The 20540-nt window shown below is 39.4% G+C and overlaps 1 protein-coding gene across 2 annotated transcripts in view; it reads right to left on the reverse strand.

Annotated features, from left to right (window-relative positions):
* ptprua (protein tyrosine phosphatase receptor type Ua) overlaps nt 1–20540 on the reverse strand; it is a 207359-nt gene that overhangs the window by 22294 nt on the left and 164525 nt on the right. For both annotated transcript variants that reach the window (XM_042435160.1, XM_042435161.1), the window contains 5 exons: nt 19075–19147; nt 17657–17733; nt 11144–11180; nt 2294–2391; nt 91–207 (listed from right to left, as the gene is read on the reverse strand). In XM_042435160.1, coding sequence (XP_042291094.1) covers nt 91–207; nt 2294–2391; nt 11144–11180; nt 17657–17733; nt 19075–19147 — 402 coding nt within the window. The remainder of the gene's footprint in view (nt 1–90; nt 208–2293; nt 2392–11143; nt 11181–17656; nt 17734–19074; nt 19148–20540) is intronic.

Consider the following 20540-nt stretch of genomic DNA (forward strand, 5'->3'; position numbering starts at 1 on the left):
CAGGATGAGAAATGTGCTATTATTAGTGAGTATACATAAGACAGGCTATATGAAGAGTTGAGATATAAATAATTTGAGAGCATGACTCACCCTCTCCATGGCGAAGGTGCGCACAGTGTACTCTGCCAGTGTTTCTGTCTTCAGTAGGGTTATCTTAATGTCACCATAGAGCTCAGTGTCATCAGGCCAATACTTACAGCACTTCATCTGGACAAAAACAAACAGCTAATTTAGAGAGGTTCACACACACACATATACATCTGATTTATCTCTATGCTAAACAACAAACATTCACAACAAGACACTGAGATTTCATCCAGCAGACAAAGTGCACCGCTCTAATCGTGCCATGGCCTTTGCTAAATATTATGTCTGCACTTTTTCCTGCAGTTGTTGTAATGCTCTCCATCATCAGATCTGAGACATAAAAGTGTTGACACTGGGGTAAAATAAGACATTTTTCCTTCTGATTTCTAGGGGCAGTTCCTACTTTTGGAAACAGAACTTACAGAAGATGAAGGTGTTATTTTTCTCAACCAGTCAGCCTTCCAACCCTGCACTGTTCAGTTTTTGTAAGAGAATGGCTACTTTATTTTTCTGTTGATGCAGTGTTTTTGTGGCGTCGACATTTTCTTCTACTGCTGGCTCTATGGTGTCAACATTTTCTACTGCTTCAGGCTGCGGACTCATTTTCTAATACAAAAACAATATATTTTCTAACCTACAAGGCCTGGGAAAGACTATATTAGCCTATGGGAGAGTACTGTAGTTGAATGTAACAGAGTGAAATGCTAAAATGACATTCTTGTTATTTTTAAAAAATTTTATTTATCTTATTTTACATCATTCTGATGTTCACATTTTTCCCTAAATTCCTTTCAATTTGTGACCCTGGCAGACACTTATTTGTCTTTGTTGCTTGTCTGTTCTTTCAGGCTCACAAAATCAGATTTTATATAATTTGAATACTGGTGTATTATGATGTTTTTAAGATGGAACCAGCTGTAAAACTAAAGCTTTTGGCTGTAAAATTCTGGTTAAAGGGGTACTCCATTGATTTATAGCAATGTGCTTCCATAAAATTGGAAGACTCAAAAGGAGCAGGGGCAACGATATCCATATCCATATAGGACAAAACTAACGCTAACTTGCTAATATATGACACATTTAAATCAAAGAGTAAAAGTAAATACTTAAAGTTAATATGGACTATGGTTGACATATCTGACCTGACACTTGATAAAATACTGTTTAATAATGATGTTAACAGCGTAGAATTTAAATTGCATGTCACCAATATAACATACCTCAAATTAGAAAACATTAAGCTAACGTAGCAGCAGACTGAATGACTAGTTAGACAGTTAGGTTAGCATAATTGGATATTTCCTACTCATTCTAAACTGCATGAATAGTACTAACCCTGAAACACATATTTCTCCATGTATGCATGAATAAATGAAAGACATACCAACATTTGCAAAGAATTGGAAATGAAGTCTTATATATCACGTATCCCTGTTATTTTTGGCAGTCATGCCACAGCTTGTCATGCAAGCGTCCTCTTGTTTACATCGTTGATTACTTTTAACTAGATGGCGCGCTATTGATAGCAACTGATTTACTAGTTACAGCATCCTGATGAAAGCACTTATGGTGCATGCATAAGCACATACATGTATACTTAAGGGTATATAGCAGTATATAATATAGCTAGCAGTTACTAAGAACTTAGGACAGAGTTTACACACAACCTTAGTGATGGGTTCATGAATAGCTGGTGCACTGAAAACACACTGAGAAGTACATGATGTGATGAATACATTGAACTGGTAAAATAAGTGAGGTGCTCCTTTAATTTGTCATATAAACAGTAATTTTGTGCTCAATACTAATAACATTTCTAGCTGCAATACCTTAATTGATCACATTTTATACATGCTGTGTTTGGTACAAGCTAAAAACTCATATAACACATTGGCATACATATTTTGAATACTATAACAGTAGCCTACTGTATTCAACAGAGGCAGGAAAAGCTAATAGAACACAAGCCACAATGTTCCTTCATGAGCTTTCATATACATCAAAGCTTTGACCTTGGAGCACAGCCACCAAAGCAAAAGGTGATCACTCATGATCAAACACATGCAGCCATTTCCTCCCACAATACAGTGTGCAGCAGCTCTTCTGATATACAGAGAATGATAAAGAGAGCTCCAGAAATACATTTCCTCCATCCATCTTCATTGGTGGCTGGAGAGGTCACAGGACAAAGGAAAGGGATACCTACCCTGCCCACTTCCACCAGCTTGGTGATCATGACAATACTGAAGCAGTTCTCCTGCCAAACCATCCGCCAGAAGTCATAGATCATCTCCTGCTTGGGGCCTGTGGAGGAGGTAATATACAGTAGAGGTAGATGGAGGAGTGGGAGAAAAAAAAAGCCAAGAAGAGAAGGTGGAGGGAGAGAAAAAGAGGAGGATAAGGAAGGCGGAGAGATGAGCCATAAGTCAGAGAAAATAGCAGCAATAACCACAAATGTAGAGGCGCTGTGTAATCCATGCCAGGGAATAGAGTAACAATGTGTCATTCATGAACTATTGCCTGCTCTGTGTTCTCCTAATACTACAGAGAAATGTCATTTCAATACACCCACAAATCCTCAGCCATTGTGCAAACAAGCTCATGTATTGCCTTTCTGTGGCACCAGTGGCTGACACAAATCACAGCCCCCTGGAGAAGCTGACACTTTCATTGATTTCATTATACTGTGGCGTTGATAATATCACAAGGTCCTCCTTCATACTGCCTCCTCTGCTAAATACATTGCACCCCTTTTAGTGAACAAGATGTCTATTCATTTCTACCCACGCGGTTTGTTTAATGGGAATATTATCTTGTCTCCTGTAACAGACCTACATGACTTTTTTAAGAGAAGGTTGCACACATTATCATCCGTCCTGTGTTAGTGTGCTGGCAAAGTGCTACATCTTTTTTTACTTTTATTATATTTTTCTCTATTTATTTATTTATTTTTTATTTCAAGTCCATTTGAACATTAGAGCACAACCCCATACAAAATCAATCTAAAGTGCTCAGAGTTATAGAACAATATTAAAAAAGTTAAAACATAACTTGAAACTAAAGTTAGAAGAGTATATGTGACAAAGTAATCTATGCTCAAAGGTCCATTTACTGCGCTTTTCTGAGCTTTAATCCACATCACATGTTCTCATCACACATGTTCTTATCACAGATTGACACCTGAACCATGTTAAATGAACACCATGAGATGCAGCTATATAGTTTTACAACCTAATAAATGGACCTTTGAGCTTAGACTTTAATGCATTGAGTTTATTCATAAATGAAGACACCGTTAATGCAAAGTACAAATCAGCAGGATTTTGGTGCATAAACACTGAACACTCTGTTATTCCATCTTTACTAATAAGTGTTGTGTGTGTATCCAAAGCCTGATATATCTTATTACTCTGTGCCGTAGAGCTCCATTGTTGTCCAAAAACTATTAAAAACACATCAATGAGCCACATTGTTGCACTGGGTGACATGATCCTTTATTACCATGTACACACATTGTAGTTTATTTTGTCAGCCCCACACAAACTGTGCTGCTGCCCAAAATACTCAGAACACCACACGTGTATTAAATCGTACTGCCGTTGATAATAGTCCCAAACGAATGCACTGTTTTCTGCTGTTTAAGTAGCATTTACCAAAAGCCCCTCCCCTCTCTGGTACAGTCACCTTTGAGTGAGACCGTTTGATTTCTGACGTTGTCATACAGTACATCGTAAGAACCAGTTCTGAGAGAAAAATGTAGTTGAAAAGTATGAAAGTAAAAGTAGTGGTTTGGTCCCTCTGACTGATATTTTTTATTTAACCAGGAAGTCCCTTGAAATTGAAATCTATTTTCCGAGGGAGTCCTTTTTCCATTTGCTTCATATATTATCATATATGACATCATTAGATTATTAATACTGAAGCATCTGTGTTAGAGCAGAAAGTTACTGTTGTATCTGCCACTGGTGGAGCTAGTTTCAACTACTTTATATCCAGTTAGACTATAAATCAGCATAAAACAGCTGTCAGCAGGTGTCCTGACTCTTTGCAGCGAACAGAAAGGTTGTTTTCCTTTTCAACTGCAGCACAACTAAACTGTTTCAGTGACAGTTTCCACTTCAGCAACACTAAACTGTTTCGGTAACAGCTTCGACCAATGAGCCATTGTTGGATGTTTTGCATTTTTCAAAATAAAAGACCAGAATGTTATTTTCTACCTTTGTTTTTTTTCTGCTGTACCGAAATTGTACCAAACCATGAATTTTGTGTGACAGATGAATTCAAGCATGCTTCAGTTCAATCTCCCACCTTCACCTTTGCTCAACTTCTACTGGAGGATTCACACTTTGCTGCCAACAGAGACACTAGTGCACTGCACTCAGAAAGAGGCATCACCATTCTAGCTAGTTGTGTTGATGAGTTTATTTCATACCCACATTGGAACAGTGACAGGAATTATATCTTTACACACACAATACAAAACATTACCAATTTTATCCTAAAAAGTTACTTCTATTATGAACAGGTGGGGATGCTTAATGTGATGTGAAGAATCAGACCTTGTTATTGAATGGCTTTTAGAAGAAGACCAACGAAAAGGTCATTGCTTTTATCCAGCCTGCTGATAATAAAGGTACGCATAAGTGTTTCTAGTCTGACTGGAATAGAAGGCATTGGATTTTTTAAATACTCCTGAATATGGTGAAAAAAATAAGATAAAAAAGTCAACATGTCCTTTGAAGCCTTTTTGTCTCCATGGGTAAACAAATACAATGAGGTATACAGGAGTGCTTGTTTTTTGCAGCTTTCTTTCCCCACACTTGTCTTAACAAGAGGAATCAAAAGGTGCGCATTTGACTACACACCACAGGGCAAACACGCAACGACCTATGAAGGCTGAGAAATAAAATAGAAAGAGGAGGAGGAACAACCTTACTTCCCTTGTTAAAAGCCATGCATCTGCAGAGGCTGACAACAGCTTTCCTTTTCATAACAGCCAGATTTACCGTAGTCGACCCCGAGGTGAGCTGACGCTAAACCTCTGTACATTTAAACACGCGCAGGTGGGCAGCCTACTTTAACCACTGGTTTCCCTCCTCTTCACAGCATTATTCACAGCTCCCTCCCCCTGTTAGCAATTACCGCGCCGCACTCTATGTGTATTAGTGATATGGGATGTTAATTTTTCAGCAGCAGCAGCAGGAGAAGCCCACTAATGCATTGCCAGAGGGACGGGGCTGTCAGTTAAGAGACGGATGATGTGTGAGCAGCTGGATGAATCTGTATGCATAGCACAACAAGTTGCTGCTTTGGACTCGAGCTTTCAGAGTGCGCTTGGCATTTCTCCTCCCTGTCCGCCTCCCCCGACTGCCTCATCTCTGGACATAATAGAGAGTTAGCCCAGAGCACCTGCTGCCTCCTGCAGAAGCACAGCCGCCTTAAGACTCATCCAAGATACAACAAATCAACCTCAACGTGCCTCCATCGCCGACCACCCAGGGCTCACCGCGCATATACAGAGCGTGTTGTTCAGTGCATGCAGAGCGTGAGGGGCAGGTGACATGTTTAATGATGCAGTGTGTATGATGTGTGTATAAGGCAGTGCGTGAGTGGATACACTACATGTGTCCAAGAGTGGAAACAATGAATTGCAATTACTTTGACATCTATAACTGACTGGTCTATAATTCAAAACTAGGATCTTATTTTTATATTTCTAATGATCAGTTCTATTTCTATAAGTGCTATATCATTGTATTGTCGTTGTAAAGGTAGTTATTTCACAAACTGACACAGAAGTTATCATGACTCATGGGAATGATGGTCAAAAAGTACCGAAAACTCAGCTTATGAAAAACACATCAGAACTTTCCTCAGTCAGTTTTGAAATTGCTATTTAAATTGCAAGTTATGAAAAAAGCTTATTCTATTCTTAATTTCTTTCCACGAATTAGATGAAAAGATCAATATCGATCTCACATCTGTTCATTGAGTACAGAACTAGAGAATGCTGTAGGTACGGTAGTGGAGAGATGCGTCTGTCACCACGAGATCTTACAAGACCGCAGCGAGATTCAAGATGGCAGCCCCCTGCTGTTAGATTGTAAACACAACTTCTACTTTTTCATTCTTCCCACGAAAATAAACCCCTTTTTCTGGACCCTAACAACCCTTCGATCTGGAAAACCTTGAGGACTACATTGATGAATACTTGACCATGACCATGAACACTTTCACAGGCTGAGACAAGGACAATTCGGCCTCCACACCGACCACCAGGAGATGCTGGTAATCTGACTCCATTCACGGCTCCTTGGACGAATCATGCTGTACTGAAGTCAGTGACATGTAATTTCAGTTGACAATAAACTCTCTGGACTAGATGCGAGAATCACGCCTGTTGAAGTGCTTCACAAGGAATTCCATCAGCTGCGCAAAAGCCTGGAATTCACCCAGGAACGACTGACCGCACTAGCTAAAGAAAACAAATCCCTCCAACATTCCGTTACCTCCCTCACAACTCAGATCGCCTCTGTAGCTAAAGAAAACAAATGCATGAAAGAAACCGTACTAAATCTTCAATCATACAGCATTAGAGACAACCTCGTTTTTTCCCCCAGTATCCCAGAGCGAACACATGACGACAACCCAGAGCAGTTGATAAAAGAATTTATGATCACTCGCCTCCAAATCTACCCGGACACAGTAAACGACATTACATTCCACCCAGTACACCACAAAAAAAACCCCAAAAACAAATGCCCAAGACTCATACTAGCAAAATTTGAACATTTCAAACAAAAACAACAGGTAAAACATCACAGCAGACAACTGAAAGTCACGGACTATGGACTTAACGACCAATTCCCCCGAGGAATCCTGGACAGACACAAAATACAAACTCCCATCAGAAAACAGAACATGCAAGAAGGAAAAAAAAAACAGTTATTTCAGTCGATAAGTTGCACATTGATGGCAAACTCTACCGTGACAAGAAAATAACCTCCCGGCTGCCGACTTGTATTGTTAATGAAAATGCACCTTGGTTTCAACAGGCACCTCAGCCCTTGGGGGAAAAAAAACAGTTCAAGTGAAATTTTATAGTTTATGTCTTTGTATTTTATGTCTTCCCTTTTTTGATTTTTCTTTGTCTCTCTTCCTTTCTTCATACCAGACCCACTCATCCAAAAAATACCCATGCACTCTATCTCTGAGAAGACCCATGTCTACCCATTCATATTCAACACACACACATACAATCCACTCATGCTCTACACCTGTGGCAGAACACTTGTTTACCCGCGTACACACAAACATACCCAGATGTGCATATGCCCATACATACATAAGCATAGACATGCACATAACACAAAAAACATTCAAACAACAGATTCCCGCATCCTGTCACCATGAACTCACTTGACTTTGTACCTGAGTGGAATTGGTTCACAGTCAAGAAGACTTAAGGTACTCAACCACGTAAACAAATTACAAACAGATATATGCCTTTTACAAGAAACTCATACATCCAGATCTGACATAAATTAAGAACACCGCAATTTAATCAAAACTCCTCTGCCCATTTCAACTCTAGGCAAAGAGAGGGAGCTATTTTAATACACAAAAACATCTCATTTATTCATAACAACACCATCACAGATCCTGAGGGATGATTTATCATAATAAATATCACAATACACAACAGCCTAATTGCTACTGCGTGTACTGACGGCCCAAATAATGATGACTTATCCTTTTTCACCTTTCTCTCTAATCTGTCGGACTTCAATACAGTTGTGAACCCGTCATTAGACAGGTCTAACAATTTAAACATTATACATAACTGCCAATCCACAGAAACAATTAAATAGCTCATGAGTGGTTTTGGGCTTGGTGATTGTTGGTGATTAAAACACCCTCTCTAATCAGTAACTCAATTATTTCCCAAATCTCAGACATACTAATACACCCCATCACCATTAGCGAGCCATCATGCTCCTGTCTTCCTCACCTGGAATACCAACCATTCTCACAAACCATCCAACAGATGGCGATTTAATACATCCTCACTCGATGACCCTGACTTTGATAATTATATTAAAAGAGAGTGGGCTTCTTTCCGTGAAATAAATGATTCAACGGAAATAGCAACATTTTTTATTATTAAGAATATTAGTAAGAGTATTAAGAAGAAAAATCATATTATAGTCTACACACAAGAAAAAGAAAGACAACGAAAAGGAAATGTACTTAGAGCAAAAGATCAAAGAAGTAGAGAAGATCAATGCAAATAAACCCACAGTACGAATCCAGAATGATTTACGGAAATACAAATTACAACTGAGTGAGCACACAAATAGAAAAAACTCAGTTCCTCCTTCACAGACTCAGAGATGAAAATTTTGAATACAGTAATAAATCTGGCAAATACCTGGCCAACCAAGTCAAGCGAAACAAAGATAAAACAACAATCAATCTGGAATCCAATCATTCCTGCATCGATTTCACTCATCAACCTCTTTTTACCTGTCCGCCATCCGCAATAAACATGCACACCGTGACTCACACACACGTATATATCTGCCATTACACATTCACTGTGATCCCTACAAATTTTTAATTGAACATTCACTTCCACACACACACACACAGACATCACCCCCAACCCCCCCGCCCTCCAGCTCCCTCTAATCTATCCCTCCCTCCCGTTTTTCCTTTGTGTTTTGTTTTTGTTTTTCCTCTTTTTCCTCCTCTTGCTGTCTTTCCCTCTAAACTGCTCCCGCTAACCATCGTTATATCATTATGCATACTCGCTACTTAGCCCAATTTTCTATCACGTGCACATTTCCCAACACTAACTTTCGATACTCTCGTTTCTTTTTCTTTTTTTTCCCTTTCTCTCTTCCTTTTCTTTCTTCCTATAATTTTAGTATCTTCTTGCAGAGCCATGGAATTAAACATAACTACACATACCCACCCGCCATCCCATCCTCCCATCCAAAACATTGTTCAGTAACTCATTATTATGATGATTTGTGACATGAGGATGGTGTTAACGATGAAGATGTTTATTATGATCATTTTGATGATGATGACCATTATTGTTAATATTATACTATTACATATGTTAGATACTATTGTATATGAGGACAAGAATGAGGAGTAGCTGACACATTATTATTATCACTATTATTAACATTGTTGTTGTGATATCATTATCATCATCATTATAATCGTTCTGAATGCTATTACACAGACTAGTAGCATGAGGATTAGGATGGGATAAATATTACACTGATTATTTCTATTTCTAATAGTACAGTGATGTTGATTTTTATACAGATGATGACGATGATGGGGATTATTATTATTATTTTGCTATTATACATGTTAAAAGGATGACAAAGGTGATGATGAAGGTATTTTTGGGGGGGGTTTCACCCCCTGATAAGAATTATTTTTCCTTACTACCAGACAACACGCAAAACAACACACAGGCATCTTCACTCTACCATAATCTCTAAAAGAAGCATCAATACAGCTGAAAAACAATATAAGATAATGTGTTTCAGTTATGCCAAAAGCAGAGCCAATTTAGGAATTTCAAATCAATGGTTAAATATGGTTAACAAGTATTTAGCAGCAGGGCATGACTATTAATGTTTTGTGTTCATCAACAGAGGCACTTTATATTACTAGGCATTGTCACTTAATAGTAAAAATTCAGACATATGGTTATTTTGGATCCTTACATGATGGATTTTAAATAGATTGCCAGATAATGTTCACAGATTTTCAAGAGTTTTTGTATACTACATAATATGCTGTGACTGTGATAGCATGCAGTACCTATGTCAAACAACTTTATGTCACAGATTTTACTCAACTGTGTTGTTGCCATGAACTTTGACAGGCTTGGACAACTATGAAAATTCAGTAGAGAAACTTTTTTTTTAAATTTTCATATTTCAGTTTTATGCATAACTGCTTGTGTTTTGTGTTATTTTCCATTTTGTATGTATGTGTGTATACTGTATGACCCTTCTGTCAAATTAGTGTCTTTCTGCATTGTTTCTGCAGGTTATGTAGGTATTGTTTATTTTATATTATGTATTTGGAGTCTGTTTTATAACAGAATAAAATCAAACTTATTGAAAATGCAAATACTTTTTTGCATTTTTAAGGCACTATTTTTTGTATGGGAAACTAGTAAATATGTAAAATTAATGATGTTTTTTACTTTCTATTTTTTAAATCAAATTAGTTACTTTTTTTTAAATTGTATTCATGTTAACTGCAGTAACTTAAGTTCTACTTCAAGCACAATGTCACCAAAGTGCTTCTACCTGAACAGGCACTCTTTCCACCTCTTTCTGTAACGCAGAAAGACTTTGTGAGCAAAAATGTGAGAGAAAGAGAGAGAAATTTTCAGAGGTTACTTTGGTGAAGCGGTAGAATGAGACCAAAGTGAAAGATGGAAAGAAATCAGAGGGGGATTACGTACTGAAAAACATATTCACTGAATAAATAGGATCAGAGCCGGGAGAGAATAAAGAGAATGTCTTGCTCTCTTTCTCTCTCAGTGTCTTTCTCTCCTTTCTTTCTGTCTCTGTCTTTCTTTCTGTGAGTGTGTGTGTATGTGTGTGTGTGTGTGTGTGTGTGTGTGTGTGCCGCTTGGGGAATGCAGCCTATATAGTGTATCAAACTGACATCAGAGAGTTGGTGCACCACACATGCAGATGGCGGGGAGGAGAGACACAAAAGCAGAACTTCACAGAGAGCGACAGTCAGTAGTGTTACAGTGCAGATTGACTGACAATTACAGTTGACTGTTATGGGAGTGTTTCTCACAGACGGAGGAAAGTGATGCTTTATGGTGGAAATCCAGATGTGAGCATGATGCAACACAGACTCCTTGATGTTTATACATTAATAATTCAGTAAACTAATTTTAATATTGTCAACTGTGGTGCTGTGTAAAGAAAAGCACAAACAAACACGAATATTGGCAATCAAACACTGGCCTGTTGCTGAGTGTTTTACACATGAAACTCACCTTGAGTGGCGATGAAGTGGTTTGATCGCTGGTAACCCTGTGTGACGGAGAGAGTGAGAAAGATGATGGAGAAAAGAAAAAAAAAAGATGGGAGAGAGTTAATAATTACAGGAGCACATGATGAAGTGAGACTCAGGGACCTCTAACTCTCATTTCACCCCTCCCATCCATTCTCTTTCTCCATTTTCAGCATCAAGTCATCTCTTATTCATCTCGGAGCTGAGTTTCATGTCAGCGCTCTGCTGAATTTCTGTTCTGCTTTTGACTGAAGATATTTCAGCGCCCGTGAAAAGTAATCTGCGCCGCACTATCGGCTGAGTGCAATGATGCTCTGCTTAAAATACATTAGCATGTTTGGCCGGCCAAATTCTTTGCACTGTTTGGAATCCGGGTTTAGTGCGAAGGGTCGCACTTGAATTATAATGCATAGAAAAATGGCATTAATTCAAGTTTTTCTCTGTCTGTCTCTGAGCCAGGTCATTACATGCAGAGTGAGGGAGCTGCATTTCAAAGGCGGCCTGGTGTGCGGTGCTTTGCATGCAGCCAGCGCTGCTGATCAAAGGTAGATTGACAAGTAAGGGATCTTCAGCTCTGGGAGTAATTCTACCTGAGTGACAGTGACTGATCTGGCTGTCTCCTTTCTGCTCAGCTTGGCATTAGTGCAGTTATGATACAGTGTGCACGGTCTGGAAGGCTATTAGCGGCGTCCTGGCCCTCCACCAACCAAAACCTGTGTGCTGAATGCAAAGCAGCCAAGAATGATAGATCCCCGGAATTAAGATTAGCACGCCCCCTCATCACTCATGGGTAAACTGATTTGAACTGCTGTATATGGTAAACATTTGTACAAATACTATAGAGACACACATACCAACCACCCCACACAATGATACACACATACGCACTATTCAGCCAGGCAGACAAACATATTACATTCCATAACTGTCATGCCACAGAGGGAAGTTGAGATGGATGGCTATTGCTATGAAAGAGACCCTCATTCCCATGAGCCTCCATTGCAGAGTTTCCCTGGGCCGACCAGTTTCCTGTCTGTCACCTTGGCAACCACATTTTCCAACAGCAGAAAAGAAAACAAGCAGAAAAACATCAAGCAATATGAATTCACAATGGACTGGAAAGAAAAAAAAACATGCAGAGTCATTTGAGACGTGGAAAGCATTATCAATTCTTTCAACAAAACAGAAAAACAACTAATGTTTTGGAAATTTTCTTCAATTCATTTAGCCTGGACAAATTTTGGCTAGCACAAACGATAAAGTTAGTGAAGATCTGACCATGGTGCGTTCAAGTAAATTAAAATTAGAGCTCATATTTATCATGCATCTCAGAATCACTCATAGGAATCCTGCTGAAAGCTTCAGTGGGAGTAAAAACCATCCTCCCTGAGAGTACACGCATTAGTCATGAAGCTTCCTCCTTTGAGAGTGAATGACATCAGAGTTCTGCAACACTCAGAGCTCTTCTGTAGCTTTTCTTTCTAGTTAAACTGCAGGATCAACAAATTCAAATGGCAGGAAAGTCTAAGCAAAAGACACAGTATTGTCACTAGTGGGTGTTTGACAAAGTACATAAGCAAAAGTAATGGCTAAAAATATATTTTGCCAAATCTGACAAAAGTTTTAAAATACACAAATTAAAGCTGATGTGCTTTTTAAATCTGCCTACGATTGTATTTTAGATTCTGAGGGAACCAAATTATCCCTGTTGTAGCAAATTTCCTTGTTGCCAAAAAATTGCAACTTATTTCCTATGGAGTTGTTTGTGTTGATGGAGCAATTACTGTACATCCCAGAAAAAATAGCAGTCACAAAATATTTTCTCCACTCAATATCTTTGATTTGCCACCTGCTAGAACTTCTACTGTAACTCCTCATGAGGCTCAGGTTAGGACAGCTCTGCACCTTAAAATGCTGGATTTTACCTCTATCCCTTATACGTCAGACTAAATGTGCGCAATTCAGTTTTTGGCTAAAACCTATTTCCTAATATGAGACACTTTCATTTGACAGCAACATTTCAGACCAAAATCGGTTCATTTTAATGGAATAAGTGGATTTGGTCAAGGAGGCAAGTAAAGTGCAGAGCTTTCACATAGAGTTCAACCTTGGTGAACTCTGACATGTGAATCTGCACTGTTGCCAACTGATAACTGTGAGAGGCCAAAATGCAGGCTATTGAATAAGCTGTGTCTCACCATTCAATTTTAGTTGTCATAGTCGTCATGAGTCAATGACTCACTTTGAGGTGTACTGTCAACAGTTTTATAGACATCTCTTTTATAATGGTGGGAAAATGCTTTTTGGGCCACAGGGGATTTTTTTCACTGCAATTCTGCAAATGGCCACTGGGAAAATTGGCAGCAAGGCTGAGCGGTGGTGCCGTATTCAGGTCTTATTATACATCCATGGGGTAGAGCCCAAGCTAGCTAGCTCTCTGAGTGGCACTTGGCTATCTGGCAGTTAAGCCAAGAAGTACTTTTGTGGCTAGCTAGCACATTACTGGCTAACTAGTGCATTACTGGTCAGCTTGCCAGTCATAGTAGCTTGGCAGCTAGCCAGTAGTCATGATGTCACCAAGCACCATTTATTTCAGTAGGAACTCAAATGATTTCTGCTGTAACACGTTTTGGTACCCCTAAGTATTGACCTGTGAGGAAACGAACAGCTGAAGGGTCCAAAATTTCCAAAGTCCAAAGAAGCTATCCTATTAGCTACAGTCCCAGTCAAAAGTTTGGACCCTGGATGTATTATAAGAGCTGGATACTGAACCGAAAATGGCACCAATTCAGTAAAACAAGAATTGCTCGCCTGGCGTATACACCAAAAAAAGTTTCTAGCTTCCAGGTTTACTTCCGGGGTATGTGGCCCACTGAATATGTGCAGTTGTATTTCTCCCGCTGGCCCCGCCTGCGAGTTCCTGCTCAGCTCATAGACTTTATACTGAGATGACTTCACAGATTTTAAATTGAGGAAAGTTTTACAAATATAAAGCCTCCATGGATCAAAAAATCATAATAGAAAGAGTCATAATTGACCTTGTTTACAGTTCAAAGTGTCCTGTTAACAGTTTTTGTAGACATCTCTTTTACAATGGTGGTCTATGGGGAAAATGCTTTTTGGGCTGCAGGGGGATTTTTTGCTGCAATATCGTGAGTGGCCACTGGGAAAAACTGGCTGCGAGGTTCAGCGGCGACACCGTATCCAGCTCTTATAATACATCCATGGTTTGGACACACTCTCATTTAAGTGAATGGGAAGGTGTGTCCAAACTTTTGACTGGTACTGTATGTATTTGGAATAAAGATAACTTATTGTACTCTCTACTGTATCCTTACATGCTCTTCACTGTATATTCTGGTGTGAGTAACCTTTATCTTCTCTGAGATTCCTGATAAATATGGGCCATAAGAAAAAGTCCCATAAGGTATGACAAAATACATTTTCTAAAATAATTTATGCAGTTGTATGTGCTTTCTGTTTTTTCCCAGGCCACTGTCATGGAATAGATTTATAATGCCTACTGAGTCGTAGTGTGTATGAACACTGGTTTTGATGTAATTTAGTTGACTTGATCTGACCTGGTCTACTCTCCTGTGTGGCAAACTATCAGGCCTTTTGTAGAACAGCCTGATGTTGAGCAAGAATTCCAGGTGTACACCTGAACGGATGAAAGAGGACAGGGAGACGGCTGCAGTGAGTTTAGGAAAAAAAAAAACTCAGGGGAAAAAGTGATGGCTAAAGGTAGAAAGGCTCAGCAGCTCAGAGTGGAAAAGGGAATGAAGATCTGCTGTTGGAAGCAAGCCATGGAGGGCTGGCAGGGACAGCAAGAGGGGGCAATGTGAAAAGGGAGAGGAGATGGAAAGAGAAGAGAAGCAAGGTACTTACTTCCCTGTTTATCCGAATCTAAGAGATGCCAAAAGGTTGAAAACAGGGCGGCGGAAAACAGAGATAGAGAAAGAAGAGAAGTAGGGGAGGAAACAAGAGCTAGTTATTGTGATTAAAGACCAGGAAAAGTGGGTAATGAAATGGTTAGAGAGCAGCTTGCAGTCAGGACCTGTGGAGAGAATAGTGTTCAGAAACCTCAAATTCCCATGTTTCTATGCAAAAGACCAACTTTTGTCTTTTAGTAACCACAGTATTTTTTCTTATTTAGATAGTCTAAAAGTAAAGTAGAGAGAGAAAAGAGTGCTGTGGCAGATTTTGATCTGATGCCAGTAAAGACACAGACGTTGTCCTTGGTGTTAATAACACAGATGACAGTTAAGTCAGGTCTGTAGTGAAAGTGGACACGTGCAGGGATAATGCCTAAGGAAATATATTATGTCATTTTAATATATTCTATTGCTCAAGGTCAACGTTTCCTTCAAAAGTTGCGGTGTGTTCTGGGGCAGTTGACCAGCCAACTATCCCTTGGAATTATGGCAGTATTGGATATCACCCCTCACAATTTACGTCCAGTGCCAACATTCAGTGCCAATGCAGGAGGTAATGTGCCCCATTTATACCAAGGCTTTCCCTAACGTAGTGTTGTAGTTGCCTAACCTTGACCATAAATATAGTATTTGCCATAAAAACAATATTTCCCTAATTTGAAGTAATTGAATATCATACAGGGTTTTGCCGAATCATCTTAATATTGACTTTCTTGCCTTACAGTAGGGTTGATTTGTGGGTTAACTATCTTACTTGCAACATCACTAAAAGTCAGACACAGCAAGAAAAACAAAGCAGTCAATCAGACTGTGATGTGAGAATGAGAATCCCTGAAAGCACAGGAAACTGGGTGAGCACTATTAGCCTGCGTTAAGTGTGGTAAGTCAAAGTAAGCCTCAGGATTTGTTTATAATCTGTATTTGTATATCATCTGTCCTCTCATGTTTCTTACCCCATCTGATCTTTTGGCAATGTAGACACATTTCTAGATCTCAGAAAAGTGAGTCCAACCCAAGTTGTATGAAACTGGAAATTGCCTTTAAGGGTACTTTAAGGCAAAGGGGAGATACATATACAGTAGAAATTACTTCCCTACTGTGCCCTTATATATGGATGGGTTGACAATAAAGTTCTCTTGAGTCTTGAGAAAGGAACTACTAGGAAGACATAAACAATATAATGAGATATAAAGTAAAGTAGAATTTGTCTGCTCAGTCATGCCAACACTGCTTCCCTTACTCATACCCATTTTATCTAATACCAAACAAATACTGCTCTCAACACAACTGTAACAGGCATTACATCCTGAGCACCAGAGCAAGGAAAAACTACCTGAAGGTCAGTGTTTAGAACAGAGGACAGAAAATCCTTTAAGAACCGAGTGTGGATGATGTAATTTTGGTGTTATATCTATCAGCAATAGACAGCAACAAAAGGACATCTAAAGAAATGGCATGTCTTGCTACCCATGCATAGGAAAAATTATGTGAATCTGCATGTGAATGAGAGGAGAGGGCGGTTTTCCATTTAACCTTTAAAAAAAAAAAAAAAAGCAACATTGGCCTGTTCCATGAATCATTTGGAATCATTTCACTGCAGTGTTGTGAGCCAGGGGTTCGGCATGACAAGCAGGCGGTGCTGGAGATGGCACAGCTAATGACACAAAGGTCCTCGGAGCATTCGTCCTAATGAAGCCCTCTTGGAGTGCTAAAGGGGATAAAGTGGCCTGGCACAACACTGAGCTTTGACATTACACTATGACTAATGCTACCTGCATATGCTGAGTCAGGCATCCACTACTGATCTGCCCTCTCAGTCCACTTTACATTTCCTTTTATTCAGCATACAATGGTTGAAACAAAGGATGTAATACAGCATTCAGAGACCATAACAACTCAGTTCAACCGTGCAACGAGTACTTCAGTAGGCTGCACCGAAAACGGAGGTAAGACTGCTGAGCCTTCACCTTTACATGACCCTGACAATATGAGTGAGCAGCACAGCTCAAAGCCTGGCCTGCACTGAAGGAAAAAGTGACTATCCTTCAGACAGCATTCGTCCATCCGATGCTACCAAGATAGGATCTGGCGGGAGCACAAAATGCTGCTGGGACTGGAGAGGCTCCTTGAGATACTCACTTGAGCTGAACTGTAGGTGAGATCAAAATTCTAAAATAGATGAAAGGATCGGCTGTGTTAGACTGGGTCCAATTGCAGTGCAATGTCGCCTTACAAAAGCCTTTGGGTGATTCATGAAGCCCGGTGCTCCAAGCTTATGGGCTCTTGAAGGATCTTTGGAGTTGCTGCGATAAAATCTCACCTCAGAGCGTGCACGTACTAGTTGCATGCATAGATATGATACTATGTTGTGCGCTGTCACTAAATGACAATTCAGTCTGAGTAACATAGAGCTGAAACAACCAAGATGGTCTGGTCAAGCATCGAGTCAACCACAACAATAAAAGACGACTAGTATGAGCTCTTAAGGTGCAGCTGTGGGATCAGCAAAGACAGGAAGGAAGGATGGAAGAAGGGGGAAACTATGACCAAAGGTGACTTACATCTATGTAGTTGGCATTGACATAATCAGAACTGGGGTCTGCCAGCAGAGAGTGGAGTTTGACTCGATGGCGATCATCTGAAATGCACAAAAAAAGAATTAAAGGTTCACTGAATACACAATTACAAGACCCATCTGCTGTATCAGACAATATATTGGCTTTTATCAACCCAAAGGCAGAGCTAATATTATCTGTCTTAAATGGAGGTTAGAATATGAAGAGAGGAAGGGGTATGACATGCAACAGAAGTCATAATTAAACCTGAGAAGTTGCAATTGTATGGTATGCGGCTTAACAAGATTTCCTCATCAACCCCAAGGATAATTCAGATAATAAACTGAATTCAGAAAATTTTGTTTATTAGAACTTGGGTCTTATTTTTGCAGTTCTGATCATCATTTCTATCAATAATAAATCACCTTGTACTCAACAAAGTACTGGCTGAGATCAGGGAATACAGCATCATTACTAAAAAAGAAGTCTGTCACACAGATTATTACAGACAGGAATGCACTGATCCAATTTTTTCTCTCCTAATACCAATTCTGATACTACAACTGCGGGTATCTGCTGATGCAGAGTACTGATCTGATACCACTGCTCTTCTTTTCCAAGTTTTATAATTTGTAAACCTGACTGTGAGGAACTCATCGGGATCATTTTCTAATGTAAGCTAACATGATCAACCCACATAATGCTGTCATTTGATACCGGCACTGTGTTATGGAATTGGTTTATCTTTAAGTACCAACATTTTAGGTGAATTAACTTTAGGTTTTACCTGCAAATAAAGTGGCTTAGATAATCTGGCTAAACTGTTGGCTTGTTAAAATCTGTCTGACCATCTGACTGCTTGCATTTCATTATAGCGACACACCCAAACCTCAGCCAATACTCTGGAGAGTAGAGTGTTGAACATTAGAAATGAGTGACAAAGCTATGAAAATAGAACAGAAGTTTTAATAGTTAGACAGAATGATCTTTTGAGTCTGCGAAACTTGTGATGTCTCATAGACAAGAGTTAATTAGTCTGTTTCTTTTCTTATTTCAGAGGGTTTTCTACAATGACCACTGTAGAACATTGAAATTAAAATAGTGCATATAATTGCGACCAGCACCAGCATTTCAAAAACACCGGTTAAGCCCTCAACAATCAATGTTAATTAATCAAACCTTAATTACAGTTGAGAGTTGCTTTTATGTAGAATTAACAACCACTCAGCAGTGGGGAAAAAATAATGTTTAGGTGGCTCTGGCAATGTCACAAGTTGTTTTTAAAGTGTCAGCATAAAAAGGTGTGAAAGCTAAGGTACACTGTAACCGAGACAGACTGAAATAGAGCCAAGAACTAACAGCATCAACATTTCTTCCTTGTCAGTAGCTATTTAACCCAATAGGCTAAATGCACAAGTACTTACGGCTCAGCAAGCTATCGTGCCTTCCTTTGGTTTTGTCCTTCTTCTTTGTGACGTCCCAGCCATCAAAAAAACTCTGCAAAGTAAAGTTAGAAATCACAGGGTAAGTTTAAAAAAGATCAGAAAAGAAACAAAAACAGGGTCAATGTGTCTATGGTGCATCTTGTAATTCACAATAGAAAGGACTTTGCTAATGCACTCCTGAGTGTTACCCTAAGGTTGTCTGAGTAACTTCGCTATTTAAGCATCTTGCCAAGTCATCAGCAGACATCTGCCACAGCATAGTGGGGAGAGACTGGGGCTGAGAGATGACACACGGCACTGAGAGATGGCTGCGGCCTTGAGAAGGAGGCGGTGGCCCGCTGCAGTCATTCTCATTCTAGACACAGTGTGAGGCTCCCTGCTTGAAGAAGCCATTGCTATATAATACCTCAGCGTTAAACTGCTAAATTTGTGGCAGCTGTTTATAACACCTATGTAGTAAATCTGCTGGTGCGGCAAGATGAGTCATTGAATCTAAATCAATACTAGAAGAGAAGGAGGAGCAGGAGGAGGAAAACAAAACAAATATGAGCTTGGATGGGCCTTGGCCTGAGTCCTGTCATATTTTGTTGCATTTTAAGTCACAGCCTGATCTCTTTTCTGTATCGGTAGGCACATCCAGGCTATTGTGCTGAGGCACGTTGTCTCTCATCTGCAGCGGACCAATCCCCCCTGGGCGAGGGGGACAAATTGGGACCACCTGACACCCCGGGCCGAGTTGGAGAAAACAAGCTGATCAGGGGATTACATCTGCCACTGGAACCTGTACAGGTAATGCCTGATCTAATCCTGCTTAACAAAGCAGTTTTTGTCAATCTCCTTTTTATTTTTTGGAGTCTAAACAATATCCTGTTCACCTTCATGGAGCTTTACTTCCTTTACCTCTTCTTTATTATGTACCATCTTATTTCAAGATGATCAACACATAAATTTAAAAACATTTATCTTGACAGAATAGTTTGACATTTCAGGACGTACTTCTCTACAGCTATTCCTTTGAAATACCATCTCACTGCTGCTGCATTTGACAAATGTAGGAAAATAAAGCATCAGATTAGGACGACAATTTTAGTTAAAATTACAGATCTATCTATCTATATATATATATATGTGTGTGTGTGTGTGTGTGCTAGCCAATACATCACATCAAATTGCAGTATAGAAATGCTAAAGATATGTTTGAAATAATTAAAATAATTTAAAACCATGCATATGTTGGTACATATGTTGGTCACAGTTCATTAAAGCTGCATCAATCGACTTTTTCTGCCACTTGGGGGAAGCGGAACAAGCTAGTAGCACAAAATATCATATAAAGTTGTTGATCTAAAAAAAATAATGATTAGTGCAGCTTTAATAACCAAATTTAAGGGTTCTTTATCAAAAATGTTTTTGTTAAATAACGAATATCGGCAGGTTATCGCATT

The sequence above is a fragment of the Thunnus maccoyii genome, chromosome 15 (assembly GCF_910596095.1).
Source record: "Thunnus maccoyii chromosome 15, fThuMac1.1, whole genome shotgun sequence".
NCBI classification, from domain to species: Eukaryota; Metazoa; Chordata; class Actinopteri; order Scombriformes; family Scombridae; genus Thunnus; species Thunnus maccoyii.